This window comes from Bos taurus, chromosome 28, assembly GCF_002263795.3.
Source record: "Bos taurus isolate L1 Dominette 01449 registration number 42190680 breed Hereford chromosome 28, ARS-UCD2.0, whole genome shotgun sequence".
Taxonomy (NCBI): Eukaryota; Metazoa; Chordata; class Mammalia; order Artiodactyla; family Bovidae; genus Bos; species Bos taurus.
Genome location: NC_037355.1, coordinates 2,966,960 through 2,994,237, shown reverse-complemented (window position 1 = coordinate 2,994,237; position 27,278 = coordinate 2,966,960). Strand labels below are relative to the sequence as shown.

General features: G+C 40.9%; 1 protein-coding gene across 1 annotated transcript in view; it reads left to right on the top strand.

Moving 5' to 3' along the window:
* LOC614741 (formin-2) overlaps positions 1-27,278 on the top strand; it is a 357,851-nt gene that overhangs the window by 315,572 nt on the left and 15,001 nt on the right. The window contains exon 18 of the mRNA XM_059882644.1: positions 17,364-17,513. Coding sequence (XP_059738627.1) covers positions 17,364-17,513 — 150 coding nt within the window. The remainder of the gene's footprint in view (positions 1-17,363; positions 17,514-27,278) is intronic.

Below are 27,278 nucleotides of genomic sequence, written 5' to 3'. Positions count from 1 at the left end.
GTAAACAGTGCTGCAATGAACATTGGGGTACATGTGTCTCTTTGAATTCTGATTTCCTTGGTGTGTATGCCCAGAAGTGGGATTGCTGGGCAAACCGCACTTTCTTTCAAAGGTCCAAGACTTTCCCAGGTCCTGCCCGCTCCTTTTCAAACAATGTCAGCCCATCTGAGTGAGATCAAACACACCTGCTCCTGGCCACAGAGACTCCTAAGGAAAAATATCAGTATATTTGCAATGAAAGTATATTTCAATCCCTCTGGTAATACTGTGGTGTGGAATTTTGCATCTGTACCAAGTTTTGAAAAAGTAAGATCAGTCCCTAGACTAGGATGAATATTAATAGATGCAGATTTTGCAGGGCTTCTCAAAAGTTGCCTAACCTTATTTTTTAACCCACTAAAATATTTCCCCAAGTGACTGGGGGTTACTTTTAAAGTTACGAAAATGTATCCTCATAAAATAATTCATAAAGTCTTTTCGGTTTTGTTTGTAGTCTTTACATTGTTTAGCAATAAAGTCATTAGTACTTCCGGGAACAGTCATGACTTGATCAAAATTATTTGATTTAACGGTATTGAAATCAAAGTTTTTTTAGCATTGGGCAATTATTTATTTATCTTTATTTTTAATATAAATTTATTTTAATTGGAGGCTAATTACTTTACAGTATTGTATTGGTTTTGCCATACATCAACATGAATCCACCACGGGTGTACACATGTTCCCCATCCTGAACCGCCCTCCCACCTCCTTCCCCATCCCATCCCTCTGGGTCATCCCAGTGCACCAGCCCAGGCATCCTGTATCAGGCATCGAACCTGGACTGGCAATTCATTTCACATATTATATTATACATGTTTCATTGCCATTCTCCCAAATCATCCCCACCTCAGGACACTGGTTTTTAAAATTGGCCTTAAAAAAAACCTGTGAAAATATAGGCAAGAATATTCTTGACTTTGAGTTAACTCACTGTGAAGAATCCACCAGAAAGAGAGCAAAAAGTGATGAAAAGGGGAAACAAGAGATTGGGAAACGAGTTCAGTAAATAAAAAAAGGCGGGGGGGACTAGAAATAGGATGTGATAAAGATACTTTACTAAACAGTATTTTTTATTTTATTCTAGAGTGTAGTGAATCAATACCTGGGGCAGAGTCTTGTCCAATGTTCTTTTTTTATGACCTGAAATGTAGACCTCACTTTTGAAGCTGATTTCATTTCGAATCTTCAGTGATAGCTGAGAGCATGGTTGCATATCGGTAATGTGGGAACTCTGTCATCATTTATTCAGAGAACTTGAAATATAAGCCCTGTAAAAAATAACCAGAAAATTATTGCTTCTGATATTTCAAGCTATGAATCAACGTGCTCATATAATCAGAAGAAAAATGATCCAAACCCCTTTGTACCTCTAAGTCTACACTTTAAAACTGAGCTACTCTTTCTTCACGTGAAGGCTCCACTGATGTCTTAGGAGAAACAGTGCCTTATAGGTTGGCATATACATTTTTAAAATTGGTGTTAAGAACCTTTTAATTCCTGTCCTTACTTAATGAACATAAAAATATAGGTCTCATTTTTTTTTCAAAACTCATGCCACATATCTTTCCTTTTTCCCTTAGCTATATCCCACATATTGCAGGTTAGATACAGATGAAGATAATATTTCAAATCTACTAGCTTAATCTGAAATATGTGTTTTATCACCCGTGCTATTCAAGTGGCTAAGTCATGTTCTCAAATCCAGGCTTTCAGAATTTGGACCTCGTGTCAAAAGCAGCTCTATGGTTAGAGTTTGTATTTGCATAGGGCATTTTACAGTTTCATGCTATTGAATCTTCTTTCTGTACAAAGTGCCTATATAGAAATGTGAGATTCTATTTTAATGGATTATGAGATCTAATTTCCTCATATAAATCTCTGGGGGAGGGGAGAATCTCTCCCCTATCCTCCCCAATAATTTGTACACACACAGTTATTCAGCATTATAATATTTGTGTAAACTCCATAAATTATCCAGCATTTTAATAGAAATGACCAGATAATAAGGAAAACAAGTAGCAAGAGGTTAAAATAGTCATAAATGTCCTTATTGCTTTGCTAAATCTACAGTTGTTAAATATTACTATGTTGATTTAAGACAGTGGCATTTTTTCATAGCCTATTGTATAGTTCAAGAACAAAATTTACCAGAAACATCAGGGGATGCATATCTAAGTAATTTTTAATGTTAAAATTTTTTTAGAATCAGTAACCACAAATAACTACCCACTCAAATTATTTTGATGGAAAATAAATTTTAAAAGAAAACTAAATGTCAAAATCCAGCACTTGGTATCTTGTTTCAATTATAATGTTTATCATTTGGTGCAGAATAAATTTAGTGATGTTAATTATAAGATTTATAGAACAATGAGTGAAGGATGGGATAGCCTGTCTCCCAGATAATAGTTCATAAATAAGAAAAAAGAGAAGGTTTGCTGCTAGGTAATATAAAATGATACTGGCATTTTAAAAATCATTATTTCTTAATTCCATCGTAAAAAAGACATATTTCAGTGCCAGCTCAGAAGTGAAACACTATCTTTAAAGTTTTCTGTTTGCATTTTCTCACTAGCGAGATCAAGGAATCTGAAAAATTGACAGTCAGTGATAGGACAGCAAAGTGAAGGCTCTGAAATAGTGAACAAGGTGTTAGCATTCAGAAAGGGACAATGAGAAGACGGCCTGTGTTAACAGGGGAAAATGAAAGGATTTATCTTTTCACCACTTTTAAGTGGTCTTTTTTGCATAGGATGCTTCTGAGAAGAGCTCTGAAAGGAGGAAAACAAGGAGAAATAAAATCAACTAGATTAACTATAAATGACAAACAGGAAAGAAGATAGGTATAGTTAAGTAACATTACTTGTGCTATAAGTTTTTTTTTTTCCTAATTTTATTTTATTTTTAAACTTTACATAATTGTATTAGTTTTGCCAAATATCAAAATGAATCCGCCACAGGTATACATGTGTTCCCCATCCCGAACCCTCCTCCCTCCTCCCTCCCCATACCATCCCTCTGGGCCGTCCCATTGCACCAGCCCCAAGCATCCAGCATCATGCATCGAACCTGGACTGGCAACTCGTTTCCTACATGATATTTTACATGTTTCATTGCCATTCTCCCAAATCTTCCCACCCTCTCCCTCTCCCACAGAGTCCATAAGACTGTTCTATACATCAGTGTCTCTTTTGCTGTCTCGTACACCGGGTTATTGTTACCATCTTTCTAAATTCCATATATATGCGTTAGTATACTGTATTTATGTTTTTCCTTCTGGCTTACTTCACTCTGTATAATAGGCTCCAGTTTCATCCACCTCATTAGAACTGATTCAAATGTATTCTTTTGAATGGCTGAGTAATACTCCATTGTGTATATGTACCACTGCTTTCTTATCCATTCATCTGCTGATGGACATCTAGGTTGCTTCCATGTCTTGGCTATTATAAACAGTGCTGCGATGAACACTGGGGTACACGTGTCTCTTTCCCTTCTGGTTTCCTCAGTGTGTATGCCCAGCAGTGGGGTTGCTGGATCATAAGGCAGTTCTATTTCCAGTTTTTTAAGGAATCTCCACACTGTTCTCCATAGTGGCTGTACTAGTTTGCATTCCCACCAACAGTGTAAGAGGGTTCCCTTTTCTCCACACCCTCTCCAGCATTTATTGCTTGTAGACTTTTGGATGGCAGCCATTCTGACTGGTGTGAAATGGTACCTCATAGTGGTTTTGATTTGCATTTCTCTGATAATGAGTGATGTTGAGCATCTTTTCATGTGTTTGTTAGCCATCTGTATGTCTTCTTTGGAGAAATGTCTATTTAGTTCTTTGGCCCATTTTTTGTTTGGGTCGTTTATTTTTCTGGAGTTGAGCTGTAGGAGTTGCTTGTATATTTTTGAGATTAGTTGTTTGTCGGTTGCTTCATTTGCTATTATTTTCTCCCATTCTGAAGGCTGTCTTTTCACCTTGCTAATAGTTTCCTTTGATGTGCAGAAGCTTTTAAGGTTAATTAGGTCCGATTTGTTTATTTTTGCTTTTATTTCCAATATTCTGGGAGGTGGGTCATAGAGGATCCTGCTGTGATGTATGTCAGAGAGTGTTTTGCCTATGTTCTCCTCTAGGAGTTTTATAGTTTCTAGTCTTACGTTTAGATCTTTAATCCATTTTGAGTTTATTTTTGTGTATGGTGTTAGAAAGTGGTCCAGTTTCATTCTTTTACAAGTGGTTGACCAGATTTCCCAGCACCACTTGTTAAAGAGATTGTCTTTAATCCGTTGTATATTCTTGCCTCCTTTGTCAAAGATAAGGTGTCCATATGTGCGTGGATTTATCTCTGGGCTTTCTATTTTATTCCATTGATCAATATTTCTGTCTTTGTGCCAGTACCATACTTGTGCTATAAGTTTTGTAAATACTCCTTATCAAATTAAGAATCTCCTTCAGTTACCTCATTTGCTAAGCTTTAAAATTATGAATAGGGATTAAATTTTTTCAAACATTTTTTCTAAAGCTATTGAATGGTTGCATTAATTTTCTTTTTTTTTTTTTTTTTTTTTTTTAATTTTATTTTATTTTTAAACTTTACATAATTGTATTAGTTTTGCCAAACATCAAAATGAATCCACCACAGGTATACATGTGTTCCCCATCCCGAACCCTCCTCCCTCCTCCCTCCCCATACCATCCCTCTGGGTCGTTCTCCTTTAACATGTTAATGTGAAATACATTGGTTTTTTTAAAAAAAATGTTGAGCCAACCTTGCAATCCTGAAACAAACTAACTTGGTTATGGGGGGAAAAAAGAAGAAGTAGGGGGAAATCAACCTTAGGATATTGGTTCTGCCGGAAGTAGACCTAGATTTCTAGATTTCTGCCTCAGGCCACTGACCAAATAAATTGCAAAAGAATTAAGGAAATAAACATTAAAATTGAAACTTAAACCAGAAGAAAATAATGGGAAATATTGTAGATTTTAAAATTGGGGGAAGTCTTCTAAGCATTGTAGCCACAGAGTATCAATGTTTATCTCTATTTTTCTTACTGTTCCTGAATTACCTGTTGTTTGTTGGTGTTCTTCTCAGTAGCAAACTGCAGAGGATACATAGTCAGGTTCATTCAGGAAAGGTTTTTCAGCTTGTTATCCTCATATTTTCTAGGCATACACTGTTTCTCCAGTTTGTTTCGCTTTTGATTAATTTTTATTTTTCTTAAGGTTTTAATTGTAGACAGAATTGAAAAAGTCAATTAGTACCACCAGGCTTGTAACAAAAGGCAGCCTCCCCTGCTCCACCCTTCCCTACACCCAATTACATTTCTCTTAGCAGTTTCCTCTCATATTTCTGCCATATTTCTCAATAATAACCTTGTACTACTAGTTCATTATTAATTTGCAATACAGGTAGGTGAAGTTTTAACTCACTTTGTTACCAAATCAAGCTTGGGTCAGCTCACCAATGTGCAGAAAAGTCAATCTGCTAACACTGGGTTGTGATGAAGGAAAACAGCATTTATTGCAGGTGTCAAGCAAGGAGAACAGGCCGGTCATGCTCAAAGGACTAGAACTCCCTGATGGCTTTCACACATGGGTTTAAAGACCACATTAGGGGTAAGAGTCACAGGGTACATGATCATGTCTAGTTATTCTTCTGACTGATTGGTGATGAGGTAACAGGGTGATGTTTTGAGAATCTCCATCATCAATCTTCAGGCTTTAACCAGTCTTCCTCTGTTCCTGCATTTTCTCACTTCTCTCCTCATTAACTGCTTGAGTCTCCTCTTTGGAACTCAGTTATTGTATTCTTCATCTCTGTTCAATTCTTCTTTATTTTTTTCTAATTCTTTGTTAAAAACTACCTTCTCCCTCTGTTCATCCAGTCTTCTCCCAAATTGTTTGATTATTATGATCATTACCTTGAACTCTATCAGATATATTGCCTATCTCCACATCACTTAGTTCTTCTGGGGTTTTATTTTTTTTCTTCTTGGAATGTGTTCCTCTGTCATCTCATTTTTCCTAATTCGCTGTTCTTACTTCTATGTATCTGTGGCTTGGTTACATTTCCTGACCTGGAAGCAGTGGCATCCTGTAGGTTCCAGCAGCACATTCTCTGGATACCATAGCTTCATGCTCTAGGACTACCCCTGTTGGGTTGCCTTGGTCCTTCTCTTGAGGCAGGCTGGCTATTGTGGATGGTCTCCTAGGCATTGCTTGGCCTTGGTCCCTTTGATTGCCAAGTCCTGCCTTCTTGCTGATGGGTGGGGTGAGGCCCAGGGACTTCTGAGACTGGTGTCTGCATACTGGTGTGTGGGACCCCCTCCAGTGCAGGTGACCACGATGAGGCTGTAGTGGCTGCTCAGACCCTGGGTCCCACACCTCTTGAAATGCCTGAATATTTCCCTTTGTCCCTGAGCAGTGGAGAAGGACCAGGGGGATTAGTACAGTACACGCTCCCCACAGTGTTTCAGGGTCATCCCTCTGGTCAGTGAGTTCTGGATCTGAAATCAGCTCAACTCCAGGAACTGACCAAGGCATCTTGATTTTTTATTAGAGCAACTGTTATCCTCCTGTTTCTCTGTTCTCACCCTTTCCTTTGGTTGTAGATGTTAAACAGTGTTGTGTGTGTGTGTGTGTGTGTGTGCGTGCGCACGCACACACGTGCGTACATGTGCCCATGTACCTCTAAGGATACTATGATCTATTAACTATCTCCACACTCCCTGTGGGGCAGACACGATGGTAACTGTGATCCCTGGGCTTCACCATTGGCCCCTGTTAATTCATCATCATCTCCATGGATGTTAATGGGTTCAGCTATGACCTCCTCTCCTTTCCTGGCCCACAGCATGGACTGAAAACAGTATCCCTGTAACCAGCAGTCTTGACTGCCTTGGTGCACAGTGGGCCCTCTGGGACTTCCCATGGAGTGTTCCATTGCTTAGTGCTCTGGATTCTTTTACTATATATGGACATGCCCACAGATCTCAGCCTCCTCACTCCCTCTTCTGTTTTCCAGAGCAGCTGAGTCATGTCTGCTTTTCTCTGCATTGGCCACCATTTACTCTAGACCTGTAAGAGCAACCCCTGGGTCCTGCTACCTCAGGAAAGTTTTCTTGCAGCCACCTGTGTGTATAATCTCTTTTCCTTCATTAGTTCTGGCACTTTTCTAGGTGGGGAGTTCACCTTTACTAGAGAAGAGTAGGCCCCCTCTACAAACTACTGATAGTTTCAGGGATCTGTAAGGGTGACTCATATCGTTCTCACTTGTTTCAGGATCCTAGATTTTCCTAGCCCGGGATCTGATTTTAGCATAGCAGACCTGCTTGGCTGTGCTTCTAAATGTCTCTGGAGCTCTTCAGTTCTGTTAGATCTTTTTGCTGTGTTGCTGTTTCTGTTCTCTCACTACAGGTGATAATGGCCTCTTTCCAATTATCGAGTTGCCCCCTAGTCTTTAGCTGTCTGTTATTGCTCAGGATCCCTCATTATCTCTCTGTGGGGTGTCAGTCCAACTCAGCTGTAGTCAGCCAATTCCACTGTCTCTGTGGCTTTTTCTCACCATATCTTCAGCAACCTGAATCATCACACCTGTGAGGACATTTTCTAGGCCACTTTGCTGATCTTTACCAGTTCATGGCCTCCTCCACTCTGCCAGGGTCTGCCCTGTGTACCACCCAGGACAGTGGGGTGCTGGCTGACTGTGTCTCAGACCTCATCTTACTGCTTGTTTTCTCAGACTCCTCGTGGCTCCACTTATACTATTTCAAGTTCTCCACGAACCTGGTGCCAAGACTGGATTTACTGAGAAAAACAGTAACGGAGGCAGAGGAAGCTGGGGCAGCTATTAGACCCAGATGCAGGTCGAGCTCTCATGGTGGAGAGCGAAGGAAGAAAGCCTAAATAGCAAAAGCCTTAGACTGCAGTGCAGTTACCAGAAAGTTTTGGTAAAGCCAATGAAAGTCCTCGAGCCAAAGTCACCATTTAGAGGAGCCTGTGTGTCCTAGATGACACCTACACCAGCATCCCTGCTGAGTGCACTTGCTGGCCAGGAGCAACCCTGGGCCTCCGTACAGATGAAGTGATGGGCTTCAAAACAGCATCTAAGGCCCTTGGTCATTTCCATTTTCCACAGTTGGAACCTGGGAGATCTGAAAGATGCATACTTGTGGCTGCCACAAACATGATATTTTTATTTCTCCTATTTTTAATACCTTTAAATTAACCAATGTTTATTTAATATCTTTGCCCCTTCCAAAAATAATATAACACCTTCAAATTGTTTAACTTTTCTCACCACAGGTTGTTGATCAGGATTTTAGGTTTGTGTGTTTGTGTTTGTGTGTGTGTAAGATGTGATGTCTGTTTATAGATTCCTTTTGTTGATTTTTTGCATATAAATATTCAGCTGTTCCAGAACCTTTGTTGAAAAGACTATCATTTCTCCATTGAGTTACCTATGTTCCTTTTTCAAAGATCAGTCAGCTATATTTCTGAGCCTATTTTTGGACACTCTATTCTGTTTCATTAATGTATATGTCTACTCTTTCGCTAATATATCACACTGTCCCACTTTATAGTGTGTCTTAAAATTGGGTAGTGAATCAGTTTGTCAACATCCACAAAGTAACTTGTTAGGATTTTTATTGGAATTACATGGATAAAATTAAGTTGGAAAGAACTGGCATCTTTACAATATTGACTATTCCTACCCATGTTCATTGGAAAAAAGGACTGGTTCAAAATTGGGAACGGGGTACATCAAGGCTGTATATTGTCACCCTGCTTACTTAGCTTATAGGCAGAGCACATCATGTGAAATGCTGGACTAGATGCATCACACACAGGCTTTGCTCAAGACTGGCAGGAGAAATATCAACAGCCTCAGATATGCAGATGACACCACCTATGGCAGAAAGTGAAGAGGAACTAAAGAGTCTCTTGATGAAAATGAAAGAGGAGAGTGAAAAAGCTGGCTTAAAACTCAAGATTCAAAAAGCTAAGATCATGGCATCCAGTCCTACCACTTTATGGCAAATAGATGGGGAAATGTGGAAACAGTGTCAGATTTCATTTTCTTGGGGTCCAGAATCAATGCAGACAGTAAGTGTAGCCACAAAATTAAAAGACACTTGCTCCTTGGAAGAATAGCTATGTCAGACCTAGAGAGTGTATTAAAAAGCAGAGACATCACTTTGCTGACAACAGTCTGTGTAGTCAAACTTGTGTTTTTTCCAGTAGTCATGTATGGATCTGAGAGTTGGACCATAAAGAAAGCTAAGCACCAGTGAATTGACACTTCTGAACTGTGGTGCTGGAGAATAGTCTTGAGGGTCCCTTGAACAGCAAAGAGATCAAACCCGTCAATCCTAAAGGAAATCAACTCTGAATATTCATTGGAAGAACCAATGCTGAACCTCCAATACTTTGGCCACCTGATGTGAAGAGCTAACTTATCAGAAAAGACTCTGATACTGGAAAAAATTGAGGGAAAGAGGAGAATGGGGTGACAGAGGATGAGATGGTTAGATGGCACCACTGACTCAATGGACATGAGTTTGAGCAAACTTAGGGAGATAGTGATGGACAGAGAAGCCTGGCATGTTGCAGTTCATGGGGTCACAAAGAGTCAGATGCAACTTAGTGACTGAACAACAACCCATGTTCATAGTATATCTCTCCACTTATTTAGCTCTTATTTGATATTTTAATCATAGTTTTATAATTTTCCTCATAGGCTTTATATCTGTAACTAGATTTCTACCTTAGTATTCCATTTTCTTGTGCTATAGGAAATTATTTGTTTTTAATTTCAAAATTTAATTGTTCAATGCTAGTATATCAGAAAACATTCGAGTTTTATTTATTGATCTGTATCCTTCAATGTTCCTATTTGTTTATTAGTTCCAGGAATTATTTTGTAGATTCTTTGGCACTTCTACATAGACATGCTGTGCTGTGTGCGTCATTGTTCACTCATGTCTGACTTTTTGTGACCCCAAGGACTGTAACCCTCCAGGCTCCTCTATCCATTGGGATTCTCAGGCAAGAATACTGGAGTGGGTTGCCATGCGCTCCTCCAGAGAATCTTCCAGACCTAGGGATTGAACCTGGGTCTTCTGTGTTGCAGGCAGATCTGTACCACCCGGGAAGCCGAAGAATACTGGAGTGGGTAGCCTACTCCTTCTACAGGGGTCTTCCTGACCCAGGAATTGAACTGGGTCAATTCGATTCCTGCATAGCAGGTGGATTCTTTACCAGCTGAGCTACCAGGGAAACCCCTACATAGGCATATTCATCTGCAAATACACTTTTACTTCTTCCCTCCCAATCTGTAAACCTTATTTACTTTTCTTGTCTTATTGCATTAGTTACAACTTCCAGTGTTATGTGAAACAGAAGTAAAAGAGAGGGCACTCTAGCCTTATAACCATTCTTAGGAGGGAAAATTTCAGTATCTTAACATTTAGTGTGGTGTTGGCTATAGAAGTTCTTTTGTAGATGTTCCTTCTTAAGTCAAGGAAATTCTCTATCCCTGGTTTGCTGAGAGTATTTTATCAAATATCTTTCCTGCATAAATTAATATCATCATATGATTTTTTCTTTAGTTTATTGATGCAGTAGATTAAATTTTTTAATTTGAATATTGAACTCATTTGTATAACTAGAATAAACATCACTTGGTCATGGTGTATAGTTCTTTTTATTCATGTTGAATTCTACTGGCTAATTTTGTTGTAAATTTTTTAATTGATTCTAAGAGGCATATTGGCATGCACTTTTTTTTCTTGTAATATCATTATCTTGTTTGGGTATGAGACAGTTGCTGATTTCATAGAATGAGTTAGGAACTCTTTCTTCTGCTGCTACTTTCTGAGAGAGATTCTTTTTTTTTTTTCCCCTATAAAGATGTGATAGAATTCTCTAGGGAAATACCTAGGCCCTGTGGTTTGTTTTCTGGAAGGTTATAAATTATTGACTTAATTTCTTTAATAGATGTACATGTTTTCATATTATTTCTACTGTGAGATTTCTAGTAGTTAGTGTCTTTCCAAGATTTGACTTATTTTATCTAAGTTACCAAATTTTTGTCAAAGAATTATTCATAGCATTTCTTCAAATGTCGATGGAATTAGTAGTGACAACCCTTCTTTCATTACTTACAGTACTAATTTGTGTTTTTTAGGACACTCCCTCACACCATATACAAAAATAAACTCAAAACTGTTTAAAGACTGAAATACAAGACAGGACATCATCAAACTCCTAGAGGGAACATAGGCAAAACATTCTCAGACATAAATCACAGCAACATTTTCTTAGATCAGTCTTCCAAGGCAAAAGAAATAAAAGCAAAAATAAATAAGACCAGGACTTCCTAGTGGTCCGGTAGTTAAGACTCTGACTTCCCAATGCAGAGGTCCCAGGTTTGATCTGTGGTCAGGGAACTAGATCCCACATGCTGCAACTAAGATCCTGTGTGCTACAGCTAAGACCCAGCACAGCCAAATAAAAGTTTTTAAATAGTTTATTAAATAAAATGAAAATAATAATATAAAAAGTAATTAAATTTTAAAATTAAAAATTCAAAATAAATAAAATAACTTAAATGTAAATAAAAATTTTAAAATAAATAAACTTTTTAAATTAATTAACTAAATAAAAAATAAATGAGACCTGGACTTTGTTGGTGGTCCAGTGTTAAGAATTCACCTGCCAATGCAGGGGACATGGGTTTGATCCCTTGTCTGGAGAGATCCCACCTGCTGCGGAGCAAGTAAGCTCATGCACCACAGTTACTGAGCCCGTGTTCTAGAGTCCATTCTCCACAAAGAGAAGCCACCACAATGAAAAACCCATGCACCCCAAATGGAAAGTAGTCCCCATTCGCCACCACTAGAGAAAGCCTGAGTAGAGCAACAAAGAGGCAGCATAGCCAGAAATAAATAAATATTTAAAAATAAAATAAATGAGACCTAATCAAATTTAAAAGCTTCCACACAGCAAAGGAAACCATAAAATTTTTTAAAGAAAATGAAAAGGCTACCTAGAGAAGGAGATAAACTATCTTCAAATAATGCAACCAACAGGGTGCTATCATGGAAACTATACAAGTAGCTCTTATAACTCAGTATTAAAGAAACAAACAACCCAGCCAATAAGTAGGCAGAAAACCTAAAGAGACATTTCTCCAAAGAAGACTTACTGGTGGCCAACAAGCACATGAAAAATGCTCAGTGTGGCTAATTATTAGAGAGACATAAACCAAAACTACAGTGAAATATCCCCTCACACCTGTCAAAATGGCCATTTTCAAAAAGTCGGCAAATAATAAATGCTGGAGAAAGTATAGAGAAAGGAGAACCTTCCTACACTGTTGGTGGGAATGTAAACTGGTGCAGCTTCTATGGGAAACATTATCGTGATACCTTAGAAAACTAAAAATAGGGTTACCATATGATTTCAAATCCTAAAAGATAATGTTGTTAAAGTACTGCACTCAATATGAAAGAAAAAACTCAGCAGTGGCCACAGGACTGGAAAAGGTCAGTTTTCATTCCAATCCCAAAGAAGGGCACTGCCAAAGAATGTTCAAACTACTGCACTCGTTTCACATGCTAGCAAGGTTATGTTCAAAATCCTTCAAGCTAAGCTTCAACAGTATGTGAACCGAAAACTTCCAGATGTTCAAGCTGGATTTTAGAAAGGCAGAGGAACCAGAAATCAAATTGCCAACATCCATTGGTTCATAGAAAAAACAAGCGAATTCCAGAAAATCACCTACTTCTGCTTCATTCACTATGCTAAAGTCTTTGACTGTGTGGATCACAACAAACTGTGGAAAATTCTTAAAGGGGTGGGGTTACCAGAACAACTTACCTATCTCCTGAGTAACCTGTATGCAAGTCAAGAAGCAATAGTTAGAACTAGACATGGAACAACAAACTGATTAAACATTGGGAAAGGAGTACGTCAAAGCTATATTTGTCACTCTGCTTATTTAACTTTTATGCAGAACACATCATGCAAAATCCCAGGCTAGATGAAGATCAAGCTGAAACTAAGATTGCCAGGAGAAATGTCAATAACCACAGATGTGCGGATGACACGACCCATGGCAGAAAGTGAAGAGGAACTCAAGAGCCTCTTGATGAGGGTGAAAGATGAAAATGAAAAAGCTGACTTAAAACTCAACATTCAAAATACTAGGATCATGGCATCCGGTCCCATCACCTCATGGCAAATGTTGTTCAGTCCTGTCCGACTCTTTGTGACCCCGTGGACTGCAGCACTCTAGGCTTCCCTGCCCTTCACCATCTCCTGGAGCTTGCTCAAACTTATGTCCATTGAGTCAGGGATGCAATCCAACTATCCCATCATTTGTCATCCCCTTCTCCTCCTGCCTTCAATCTTTCCCAGCATCAGGGTCTTTTCTAATGAGTCATCTCTTGGCCTCAGGCAGCCAAACTATTGGAGCTTCAGTTTCAACATCAGTTCTTCCAGTGAATATACGGGATTGGTTTCCTTTAGGATTGACTGGTTTGATCTCCTTACAGTACAAGGGACTCTCAAGAGTCTCCTCCAACAGCACAGTTCAAAAGCATCAATTTTTGGTGCTCAGTCTTCTTTATGGTCCAACTCTCACATCCATACATGATTACTGGAAAAACCATAGCTTTGACTGTACAGACCTTTGTCAGAAAAGTAATGTCTCAGCTTTTTAATACACTATGTTTGTCACTGGTAAAGAATCTGCCTGCAATGCAGGAGACCCAGGTTTGATCCCTAGGTCAGGAAGATCCCCTGGAGAAGGCATGACAACTCACTCCAGTATTCTTGCCTGGAGAATTCCATGGACAGAGAAGCCTGGTGGGCTACAGTCCATGGAGTTGCAAAGAGTTGGACATGACTGAGCTATTATCACATTAGATTTGTCAAACCTTTCCTTTCAAGGAGCAAGCATCTTTTTATTTCATGGCTGCAGTCACCATTTGCAGTGATTTTGGAGCCCAAGAAAATAAAGTCTGTCACTGTTCCATTGTTTCCCCATCTATTTGCAATGAAGTGATGCCATGATCTTAGTTTTTTGAATGCTGAGTTTTAAGCCAGCTTTTTCATTCTCCTCTTTGACCTTCATCAAGAGTCTCTTTAGTTCCTCTTTGCTTTCTGCCGTAAGGGTGATGTCATCTGCATATCTGAAGTTATTTATATTTCTCCTGGCAATCTTGATTCTAGCTTGTGCTTTATCCAGCCCATTATTTTGCCTGATAGATGGGGGAAAGGTGGAAACAGTAGCAAATAGGTGGGAAAATAGTGGAAAGTGGAAACAGTGACAGACTTTATCTTCTTGGGCTCCAGAATCTCTGTGGATGGTGACTGTAGCCATGAAATTAAAGGATGCTTGCTCCTTGGAAGAAAAGATGTGACCAACATAGGTACCATATTAAAAAGCAGAGACATCACTTTGCTGACAAAGGTCTGTGTAGCCAAAGTTATGGTTTTTCTAGTAACCATCGGAAGTATGGATGTGAGAGTTGGACCATAAAGAAGACTGAGTGCCAAAGAATTGATGTTTTTGAACTGTGGTGCTGGAGAAGACTCTTAAGAGTGCCTTGGACAGCAGGGACATCAAATGAGTCAATCCTAAAGGAAACCAATCTTGAATATTCATTGGAAGGACTGACGCTGAAGCTGAAACTCCAGTACTTTGGCTACTTGATTTTAAGAGTCAACTCATTGGAAAAGATGCTGATGCTGGGAAAGTTTGAAGGCAGGAGGAGAAGGGGGTGACAGAGGATGAGATAGTTGGATGGCATCATTGATTCAATGGACATGAATTTGAGGAAACTCCAGAAGATGGTGAATAACAGTGCTGCAGTCCACGGGGTTGCAAAGAGCTAGACATGACTAGAGAATATTACACCTATTGAAATCAACCAGGCAGAGTAAGGCAAATACTGTTATGATCTTACTTACATGTAATGTAAGTAATTAGAAGTTTGGGATTAGCATATACAACCACTGTGCATAAAATAGATTAGCAACAAAGACCTACTTTATAGTCAGTATTTTAGAAATTATAGTCAGTATTTTGTAATAACCTATACTGGAAAAGAATCTGAAAAAATAACTGAATCACTATGATGTATACCTGAAATTACCACAATACTATACTTCAATTAAATATATATACCTTTGTGTGTCTTTCTGTATGTGTCTCTTAGGGTCAGCAGGCCAGCACCACAGTGGGGTGACCACCCTTACCTGTCCTCCCTACTCATCTGTACAGTTTCACTCACTTTACTCAGCAGATAGTTTGCAATGGCTCCTAACAAGAGAATCCTCTCATTTTCAGTGTTATCTCTTGGTGGTTGTGTGAGATGTTAATATTAGGAGAAGCTGAATGAAGGCTATACTGGAATTCTCTACATTATCTTTTCAACTTTTTTTTTAATCTAAAGTTAATACAAACTTAGGCCATGAAATAGGTGACCATTATGTCAACTGTCTCCTGTAAACTCCTGAGACTTTTGTAAGGGGAAAATGGAATATATTTAATTCAGTTTGCATCAGTTTAACCTAAAGGAGCAAAAGAAAGCTGTTAATAATTTCTCACTTTCAAGTTCAATAAACAAAACAATAATGGTTCCATTATGTTAGGTCATGAGAAGGAAAATTGCTAAAAATTATACATTTAGATCAGAGACTCTTGAGAGAAAAGTAATGGAATTGTGGTCTATGAAGCCAGATTTTAAAATGAGTGAGGATGTGGGAGCATTGAATTATAAAGCATTTGTATATAAATAATAGTATCTTTCAATGAGTCTGCATGGCTGAGAGAATATTATTTATAGGTGCAGAAATCTGCATATACTCTTAGGATCTGGAGGAAAATCCACTAATAAGAGATCTTGGATGCCAGAAATAGAAGACAGTTGTTGTTGGGGATGAAACTGCCGGTGGTTATTTTTTAAAGGGAATCTTTTAGAGACACATACTAAAATATACATGGATGACATTATACCTGTTGAGGACTTGCTTATACCTGTTGAGGATTTGATACTTTGCTAAAGGAAGCAGGGGTAGGTAAATTAAACACCATGCAGGTGAAGAGCTTAACTGTGATTCAGAGGCAGTAAACAGAATGTACAGTGATCATCATGTATTCATCACCCAGTTTCAGCAGTTCCTGAATTGGTTTCATCTATACCCCTGCCCGCTTGCTCCCTCCCACACTGGTTTTTAAGCAAGTCCTCAACAGGTATAATGTCATCCATGTATATTTTACTATGTGTCTCTAAAAGATCCCCTTTAAAAAATAACCACCAGCAGTTTCATCCCCAACAATAGTAATAACCTCTAATCTCATCAAATACCCAGTTTCTTTTCAAAACTCCAATTAGTTCATATATGTAATAAATGATTTTATTTTCTTAGTTTGTTTGGAGCAAGATATAAAGAAATTCAAACCATTATACTTAGACAGTGTCTTTTAAGTGTTTATAATAGACTTTGCCCCCTGAAATTTATGTATTTAAAAATCTAGATCATTTGCCTTAGTTCTGAGTGTTATCACAAAATACCATACTGGAGGGCTTACACAGTGCACACTTCTGGAGTCGGGGAGGTCCACATCAAGATGCAGCATAAATCTACGATTTACTAGTTGTGTGCTGTCAACCCTTTGAAACTCTTCTGAGCATCGCGTACGTGTAATATGAAGCAGCCTTGATGGCCCTGGAGATGGGCACTGCTGCCACTGTCAGGATGCTGGCCGCCCTGCTCACACCCACTCAGCTGTGTTACCGTGATCTTCAGGGGCAGCCTCTGTCAGTATCGCCCAGGGCTGTTGATTTTTCCCCATCAGCAATATAGGAAGTCAGATAGTATAGAAGCAGTACAATACACGTATAGATACATGTTAGTTTAGGGGCAGAGGGCTGATATTTCATTTGTTTAGAGTCTAGGTATAGACCCACAACTTCCCTTATGTCCCAACTTGATTACAGGTTCATTTCTGAAATAGGTCAGACAGATAGTGATTAATATTGAAATTGGATGGACCAGGGATAGTTACCTGGATAGTTACCGGATAGTATATGGAGGACTCTTACCCGCTGCTAACATCTGTGTCCAAAAACTCGTAACATAAAACCTTAAGAGAACTCCTGAGGAGTTGAGTCCTCTTGGTAATAGTAACTGCCTGAATGAAATCAGCCTTTTGATGGAGAAAGAATACCCCATATTGGAAAGTAATTATAGCTTTTACACTTGTGTGTGTGTGTGTGTGTGTGTGTGTGTGTGTGTGTGTGTGTGTGTGCTTTCACAGCTTTTTGGAGACTACAGCCTATTTCTTCATGAGACCAAAAATTGGAGAGAAGGAAGTGTCCCCAAACGTTTTCTTCGGTATCTGGCATGAATTCAGCTCTGACTTTAAAGACTTTTGGAAGAAAGAGAACAAACTTATTCTACAAGAAAGGTAGGTGTTTTTCATTTACACAGTGGCATTTTAAAACTGGTGTTTTCTCAGTGTGACCTGTTAGGGGTTGCCAACTTTCACAGCCTGAATGAAAAACTAGGTCCTCACTCTGGGGTTTCCAGTCTAAGAGGGTGCTGAGGTTGCGCAGTACTTGGAGTTCAAATAAGAAGAGTCAGCACAGTGGCTGTGATGCTGCAAAGGGCAGCTGGGGTGATGGTTTGCCAGGATCACTGTCTGGTAGACCAGATTATGTGGTGAGGAAACCACACAGAAGCAGGCAGGCAAGAAGAGGAATGAAAGAGCCCTGCTGAGATGACAGGCCCACTCATTTCCAAAAAACCTTGATAAGGTAAGATGAATCAGTTTGGTTTATTAACTTTTGCTCAATTCATGGGATATTGTCACACATTTCACCATTCATATCAAAATTTCTCCCAGGTGTCACCAAGAAAAAGATGATCAATGTTTTTAAGAGATATTTTCAAGACTTATCGTATCACATTTCCTTAAGTAAATCTTCAGAAATGAAGGGAAATTTCCCTTCTTAAGTACATGGAATGGAGTCCTGTCCCTTGATTATGAAGCTTACACAAGTGCATTGTTACCAAGTTGGGAAGCATGTCCCCAAATTGTGGGGTCTGAAGGGAGAATGAAAGGGAAACCAAACCCTAATCCTGAGCCTATTAGTGCACTTCCCACATCCTGACCCTAACAAGGACTTTGCTTTAGAAAATGTACCTCTTAAGGGACTTTATATAGCACAAAGTTCCACAGTTTTTTTTTTTTCATATCATCTTCATTTTGGTCTTGGTTGTCTATAAAACCATGCTGGCTCACCTAGTTTTCACTTGTAAGTAGATTTCAATCGGTCTTAAAATCAGGTGAGATTAATTGCTGACACTTGCTGAGCAAGTGGACCGTTCTCACTAATAGAATTACGTACCTAGAGCCCACGACTCCATCAGAGCAGGAAGTCTGCCTTGGTGACGAGTGGATGGAAAAGAGAGTGGTCTGAATGGAAGGGAAACACTGTAAACATTTATTTGGAGACAGTGAACTTGTTCTACCTCAAGATGCATCACCCAGGTTACTGTAAAGGACATTTGCCAGGAGTCCAGGTTGGTGATGCAGGAGAGAGAACTGAGTGAACACGGGCCTATCTGGACCACTGTTTAGACATGGATGTTTCCACCTTTTCACCGAGCAAGTCTTGCTCGGTTTGGAAAATGGTGAGGAATGACTTTGGCATGTCGCAGACAGCCTCCCTCCCTGGTGCTCACTGCTCCCACTCATGCCTCCTTTCAGCTCTGACCTAAGCCTGGGAAGGGCCTGGGGCTCAGTCACACTGGGAAAGAATATAGAAAGATCAGTGTTTCACTTTGCACAGGAGCTGGGATGATACTGATCTCAGAGGGAGAGATCATAGTTCCCTGCCCGGAATTAAACCTGGGCAACCTGGATGAAAACCAAGAGTCCTAGCCGCTAGACCACCAGGGACTAGAGGCGAGAAGCAAAAGTGGCCCGGGCTCTTGCCCCTGTTTGTAAGCAAGACTGTTTCAAGGAGGCAAAAACTGTAAAAACAGGTCCAATGTTTATGATTAGATACATAGCACAACGTATGGGAGAGCACACAGGAAACCAGTTTGTTCATCCAGCTCAGAAGGAGGGCAGAGATACACACCTGCAGAGGAGTGCGGAGTGAGTGAGGAGGAACACAGTCTGGACGTGTTTAAATCACTTATATAGGACAGCCCTTCTAGGCCTTTGTTTACCTTTGGCCAATTACCTTGTATCTTTCTTCACACCTGACTGGTCCACACACCTTCCCAAAGATGTGTGTGCAAGTTTCTTCTAAGATGTATCCCTCCATAGAGGCCTATGGATGCGTGTCCACACTTATTATGGGGTGGGGTCCCTTCCCTTTTCAACCCCAAAGAAGACTTCCTGAACATGTGCAGACAGGGAAGTCTTCCTTGACCTCAGGAGTGGGCACCTTTTCTCTTTGCTTTAGCAGAACTCAGCTTTTACCACTAGCTTTGTCCTTGGAGTGTCTGGGTGAGAACAAAGCTTGAATTTTACTCCACTTGACAAATACCAGGTGTCTGGCCCAGAGGTCGGCTATCTCCTACCTCAATACTGACAGAGTGGAAGTGGCGAGAGGTAGGCACAGACAGCAGGAGTGGAGAGGGCCTGAGAGCACATAAGTGAGCAAGGGATTCTCAGCTAAGGTCCTGGCAGGAGATCACAGGGGGTCTCTCATCCAAGCTCTCTTCACCACGTGGCCTGTCCAGAAGTGCTGAGCGGCTCCCATGGAGATGATGTTGGCCTGGAGCAAGTCATTCACCTTCAGGAATGGCGAAGGCCTTGTCCCTGAGATAGAGCTGGGTTTCCAGGAAACTCTGTTGACAACAGTCCACCATTTAGGAGATTTTAGGCATTGGACATGCTCGCTGAATATCTCATACAATCAACCCGATCCTCTTTTAATACTTCTCCTGTGCTTAAAAAAATCCAGTGGGCCTTTTGGCTCGCTGGAGGTGACTTCATTTCATCTCGTAGTGATGTTAACAGGCAGGTGACAGGAGCTGTCCCGTGCACACGGCTCGTTTGCTCTGAACAGAGGACTGAGGAGGAGCCATGGGAGGTGAGAGAGCTCCTTAGCCCTCTGGAGGACAGGGTGGAAGGTGTCTGTGGGTGCCTCACTGCAGAAATGCCAACCACAGCCTGGGGTTGGGTAGGGGCGTTGATCACGTGTGTCTGTACCTGCCACCCTCCACCTGTCTTTTCAGTGTCTTCTCCTCCTCCTGTGCTCCCTCTTCTCCTCTCTTTCTCTCTCATCTGCACTCTCACCTTCTCTTGCCTTTCAACTCCCTCCCTCCAATCGCTCTGTGCTTTAGCACATTTCCAGGCCAGGCTGTTTCTTTAAGGGTGGACCCCTGGCCATCAGTCTGGCCCTGGCTCACATTCCCCCAACTCAGGAGGAGGGGACATTCTCGAGCTTCTAGAGAAATCCTAGAGAGGAATTCCAGAGGAGTCGTGTTCATCTTTGGATCAGCCACAGTGGCCAGAGGTTGGTTCTGCAGGGACTGTGATTGGTTCAGCAGTCCTGCAGCCAGAGCGGAGGATTGCCGTGAGTGACAACCCCCTTCTTGGCAGTGTCACTGGAGTTGGGGAGGGGCAAGTAAATGATGCTCTACCAGCCCGAATTTATTAAGCCTTTAAAAATAACCTGTGTGATTACCAGAATGTCTTAGCATGTCTTGAACTCTAAAGATGCTTTAATGGTGTGGTTGAAATTTTCCTTTCTGAGCAAGTTTTCCTTGCTCTAATTTGTAATGTATACATTGAATAATATTATAAGGTTGTAAATACTCTATAAAAATCATTACTAATTGTTGTTTGAGTATGGAGTGGTAGTAATTATTTTTGGCTTTTTCTGATGACTTATATGATTTAAACATATATTTCTTGAAACGGTGAGTTTCTAGTCTGTGGGAAAAAGGTCTGCTGTCTTTCATCAATGGGGTGTGGAAAACACAAGCATTTCCAGACCAGAGTTTTTATTGGCTTCCCAGGTAAGTGCTAGTGGTAAAGAATCCATCTCCAAAGCAGGAGATGTAAGAGACTCGGGTTTGATCCCTGGTCAGCTAGATCCCGTGGAAAAGGGCATGAGAACCCATTCCAGTATTCTTGCCTGGAGAATCCCTTGGATAGGAGCCTGGTGGGCTACAGTCCATGGGGTCTTAAAGAGTCGGACATGACTAAATCAACTTAGCATGCACACACGCTTGCTGGCTTGAGCCCTAGACAGGCATGGCTTCAGAGTTAGCAAAGTGGAGACAGTAATAGCTGTCCTGCACAGAGACGATAACTGAACAAGATTATTAGAGTATGTAGGGCAGTGTCTCCGTGCTCAATATTCAGTGGCTGTTGTGCATCATTTAATAAAAATGACCTCCTGATTATGATGACCCACAAGGTCATGTGACATTCTGACAAGGCATGTTAAGAACATATCTGTAAATGCAAGGCATTAAAGTGATGCAGTTGCCTTCTTGGTTGGTAAAATGTCTTGATTCTGAGTCCAAGGATGAACTTTTGTTTGAAGATGCCGAAGTGACCTGTCCTTTCTTGGTTTTAAATCATGCTCTACTCCTCTTGATGCTTTAGACAGCTGACGAGTTGGTTTTGTCTTGAGTCAGAAAAAATTTTTTTCATGTATGCAGAACTAGGCTTTTATATACTTATTAATTACAGGTCCATCTCCAAAGAAATCTGGACTCATTATTATTGAGCAACACAAAATATGAAAAATAAATTTTTTAAATGTCAGCTCGATCTATCCAGAAGATGGGGACAAACTGACATGAATGCTGCCCAAGCACATTGTTTGTATGTGAGGACCCAGGGGACTCATCTCATCCCCAGGGGGCCGTCAGCAGCACCGACCACTCGGGAGGCTAAGGGGGCTCGGGGGATAGGAGCTAGGTGACTTAGACAGGGTGCTGGAGGCACTGGTGCTTTTCTTTCCTTTATTTTTTTTGTATTTAAAAAAATGTGTATTGGAGTGTAGTTACTGTGCAGTGTTGTGTTAGTTTCTGCTACACAGCAAAGTGAATCAGCTATACACGTGTGTGTGTGTGTGTGTGTGTGTATAATATATCCCCTCTGTCAACACATGCCTTTCCACAGTGATGGAAAACTACCATGATGGATGACCACCATGGTCCTGGGGGAGACAGTTGTGCCCAAGACAGCTTCATTGCCAGCAAATGCTCTGTTATAGCTGGACTTGGTTTTTAGGCAGAGTCCAGTTGTGTGACGTGTGGTCATCATCTCCTTGCATGTTGAGTTTCCAGGCCTAGGAGACCCTCGGTCATTTGATGGCGACCCTGTCTCTCCGGAGCTGATAGCCTAGCCCTGGTACAGTGTGACGGGCAGGGGAAGCAACAAGGGGGATCAGTTCCTCCAGAATTCTGTTGACGCAGATCTGATTAGGAGCGTACCAGGTGGTCCTGGGGGTGAGAGTGTCCTAGACGAGGAGACCAATCTCCAGGAGCCAGGCCTCAAGCCCCATCATGCAGGGAGGCCTGTCACCATTTCATCTGTAGTCAGCTTGAGACATTTTAATTAATCAGTGATGGCATTAGTAAGGGTTGTGCTTAAAGTGCTGTCTAACTTAATTTGCTCATTTAATTTACTCTGAGGAACCAGGAGAAAGGGCAGCTACTCCTCCCACTGCGCAGGCGAGGGGCAGTCGGATCTGGTCTCAGCCCCAGGGGTCTGTGGTTGGAGGCAAATGTCTGTGTTCCCCGCCTTAGGATACCGCACATTAAACTGAAGGTGCCTCGTGCAGTGCTGACATTCCTTTTTCCATCATTTGTATGCGTATGAGCTGTGCGTTCAGATTGAAATGGGGTGTCATCAGAGTAGAAGGAAGCAAGCATTTTCAAAGCAATGAAAAATAAACTTGAGCTAAAGAGACAGACTTATTGTTCTGTAATCATGTGTTCGTTGGACACCTAAGTGGAGCTGCCTCTTGGACCTCCACTCAGCACTGTCATATGGAGCAGTACGTGAAGTTGGCCAACCACTTACCCCTTTAATTCAGGTGTCAGTTTCTAGACAAACGACCCATAACGAAACCTTCCTCCTAGTTCTGATCCCTGTAGCAGATGCCTTGGCTGGAAAATGACAAGACAGAACAGTGGCCAGTGGAGCCTGGGAATGTGTAAGGAATATGACATACACTCATTAAAGGAGTAATTCATATGTATTAAGATATAATAGGCAATTAAATTCATGAATTTATTAATTCAGCAAATATTTACATCCTACTGTGTGCTTGGCAAATTTCCTGGCCATGAGTATCTTACCCTCTAGTGAGAGAGGCAGACAATAAAAAAGTGAACACACACATTTTTAAATTATAGGTTGAAATTAGCACTATGAGGAAAGTAAAGAGTGAACCAATTTTGCAGAATGAAAAGCAGAAGAGTTTCATTTAGAAAGTGTGGTCAGAGGAGGCCTTTCTGAAGAGGCAACATTTATGCTGACACCTAAAGAACTTGAGGCTGGTGAGGGGCAGGATGGTGAGCCTGGCTGGCAGAGGTGTGGGAAGGTCACAAAGCCTGACAGAAAAGACTGACTGCTCTCCAGGTCATGAGATGAATCTGAGGGAACAGGCAGGGACCTGACCATTGAGGCCCTTGCAGTCATGCAAACAGACTGACTTCTATCGTGGGTACAGTAAAAGTTCTCCCAGGGCTTTTGAAAGGGAATGACCTGATGTGATTCATGCACAGAAGAGACAGTTGGGCCAATTGTGTAGGAGATGGGGGACCATGGTATTGAGAAACGAGTTGGGAGTAACTGAGGTGGCCCAGGTGAAAGGTGTGATGCTCTGGACCAAGAGAGGCAGCAAGAGATGACAGGAAGTGGACCCTCTGCACACATGTTATCTTGAGTTCCTGACTAGAACAATTTGGAGGTCAGAAAAGTCTAAGTCTCAGCTGCATCATGACAAGCTTATGTTAACCAGATTTTAGAGATCAGGAAAGCAAACTTCCCCCTTTCTTTCTCCTAAAATGATTTACAAAAAGCCATGGCTAAGAAAAGATCTCCATTGATAGCTAAAGAAGGCTTTCTTATCTCTTCTTGCTATTCTTTGGAACTCTGCATTCAGATGCTTATTATCTTTCCTTTGCTCCTTTGCTTTTTGCTTCTCTTCTTTTCACAGCTATTTGGAAGGCCTCCCCAGACAGCCATTTTGCTTTTTTGCATTTCTTTTCCACAGGGATGGTCTTGATCCCTGTCTTCTGTACAATGTCATGAACCTCATTCCATAGTTCATCAGGCACTCTATCCATCAGATCTAGGCCCTTAAATCTATTTCTCACTTCTACTGTATAATCATAAGGGATTTGATTTATGTCATACCTGAATGGTCTAGTGGTTTTCCCTACTTTCTTCAATTTAATTCTGAATTGGCAATAAGGAGTTCATGGTCTGAGCCACAGTCAGCTCCTGGTCTTGTTTTTGCTGACTGTATAGAGCTTCTCCATCTTTGGCTGCAAAGAATATAATCAATCTGATTTCAGTGTTGACCATCTGATGATGTCCACGTGTAGAATCTTCTCTTGTGTTGTTGCAAGAGGGTGTTTGTTATGATCAGTGCATTTTCTTGGCAAAACTCTTTTAGCCTTTGCCCTGCTTCGTTCTGTATTCCAAGGCCAAATTTGCCTGTTACTCCAGGTGTTTCGTGACTTCCTACTTTTGCATTCCAGTCCCGTATAATGAAAAGGACATCTTTTTTGGGTGTTAGTTCTAAAAGGTCTCGTAGGTCTTCACAGAACCATGCAACTTCAGCTTCTTCAGCATTACTGGTTGGGGCATAGACTTGGATTACTGTGATATTGAATGGTTTGCCTTGGAAATGAACTGAGATCATTCTGTCATTTTTGAGATTGCATCCAAGTACTGCATTTTGGGCTCTTTTGTTGACCATGATGGCTACTCCATTTCTTCTGAGGGATTCCTGCCCACAGTAGTAGATATAATGGTCATCTGAGTTAAATTCACCCATTCCAGTCCATTTTAGTATGCTGATTCCTAGAATGTCGACATTCACTCTTGCCATCTCTTGTTTGACCACTTCCAATTTGCCTTGATTCATGGACCTGACATTCCAGGTTCCTATGCAATATTGCTCTTTACAGCATCAGACCTTGCTTCTATCACCAGTCACATCCACAGCTGCGTATTGTTTTTGCTTTGGCTCCATCCCTTCATTCTTTCTGGAGTTATTTCTCCACTGATCTCCAGTAGCATATTGGGCACCTACTGACCTGGGGATTTCCTCTTTCAGTATCCTATCATTTGGAAGCAACAGTTAGAACTGGACATGGAACAACAGACTGGTTCCAAATAGGAAAAGGAGTATGTCAAGGCTGTATATTGTCACCCTGCTTATTTAACTTATATGCAGAGTACATCATGAGAAACGCTGGACTGGAAGAAGCACAGCTGGAATCAAGATTGCCGGGAGAAATATCAATAACCTCAGATATGCAGATGACACCACCCTTATGGCAGAAAGTGAAGAGGAACTAAAAAGCCTCTTGATGAAAGTGAAAGTGGAGAGTGAAAAAGTTGGCTTAAAGCTCAACATTCAGAAAACGAAGATCATGGCATCTGGTCCCATCGCTTCGTGGGAAGTGGATGGGGAAACAGTGAAAACAGTGTCAGACTTTATTTTTTGGGGCTCCAAGATCACTGCAGATGGTGACTGCAGCCATGAAATTAAAAGACGCTTACTCCTTGGAAGGAAAGTTATGACCAACCTAGACAGCATATTCAAAAGCAGAGACATTACTTTGCCAACAAAGGTCCATCTAGTCAAGGCTATGGTTTTTCCTGTGGTCATGTATGGATGTGAGAGTTGGACTATGAAGAAGGCTGAGTGCCAAAGAATTGATGCTTTTGAACTGTGGTGTTGGAGAAGACTCTTGAGAGTCTCTTGGACTGCAAGGAGATCCAACCAGTCCATTCTGAAGGAGATCAGCCCTGGGATTTCTTTGGAGGGAATGATGCTAAAAGCTGAAACTCCAGTACTTTGGCCACTTCATGCGAAGAGTTGACTCATTGGAAAAGACTGATGCTGGGAGGGACTGGGGGCAGGAGGAGAAGGGGACGACAGAGGATGAGATGGCTGGATGACAACACTGACTCGATGGATGTGAGTCTGGGTGAACTCCGGGAGTTGGTGATGGACAGGGAGGCCTGGCGTGCTGCGATTCATGGGGTCGCAAACAGTCGGACACAACTGAGTGACTGAACTGAACTGAAGAAAAGATCTGAGACTGTGGATATCAGAAAAATTATTTTCTAAAACTTAATTCTCCAAAATGATGTAAAACTCTAAGGCGAAGGTTAGATGGAAAAAAGTCACTGCACTTGCTTCTTTATCTTATCATGTTTCGAGAGATGTTTTTAAATTTGGGGGAAAATCCTTTCTCAAAGCCTCATGTTCAAAAATGGAAAAAACTCACCCTGAAAAGTTCTGGTTCGAGCTTCTAACAGATAGTCAGGGCCAAGAGTCAAGAAATATCTTGTCCACAGACTTTTTGCTTTGAAAAAGGATTTAAACATTTCTCGTGAGTTTGTAGAGACTTATGAAGGTATCTGAGCAATTATTAATTTCTCTTCAGCATTTGCTAAAAAGTTTTTTTGATGTATTAGCAAAGTTTGTAGTAAAACATATTGGGGTCAAAGTATGGTTCATGGAGTAAAGATATTTAAAAATTGCTCATTAGAAATAACATTATGGAGTTTATAAGAGCTGAAAATGGGCTTCCTTGGCGGCTCAGTGGTAAACACACCCCTGTCAATGCAGGAGACAGTTTTCAATCCCTGGTTTGGGAAGATACCCTGGAGGAGGATATGGCAACCCAATCCAGTATCAGTGTCTGGGAAATCCCATGGGTAGAGGAGCCTGGCAGTCTACAGTCCATGGGGTCACAAAAGAATTAGACACGACTTAGTGACTAAACAACAGTGAGCTGAAAATAATTCCTAAAGTAAGCTATTCCTTTACCAGCAAGCTATTATTTGGGAAGTCATTTTCAATTTCTTTAGGAGCCTCTCAATGTGATGGTTATAACCTGTGGGAAGAGGAGGGCCAGATTTGTCTAAAACTAAATTCTTAGGTTTGTCTGGACTTCACTGGAGCCTGGATTTTTTAGGTAGTGAAAACTGTAAGAATTC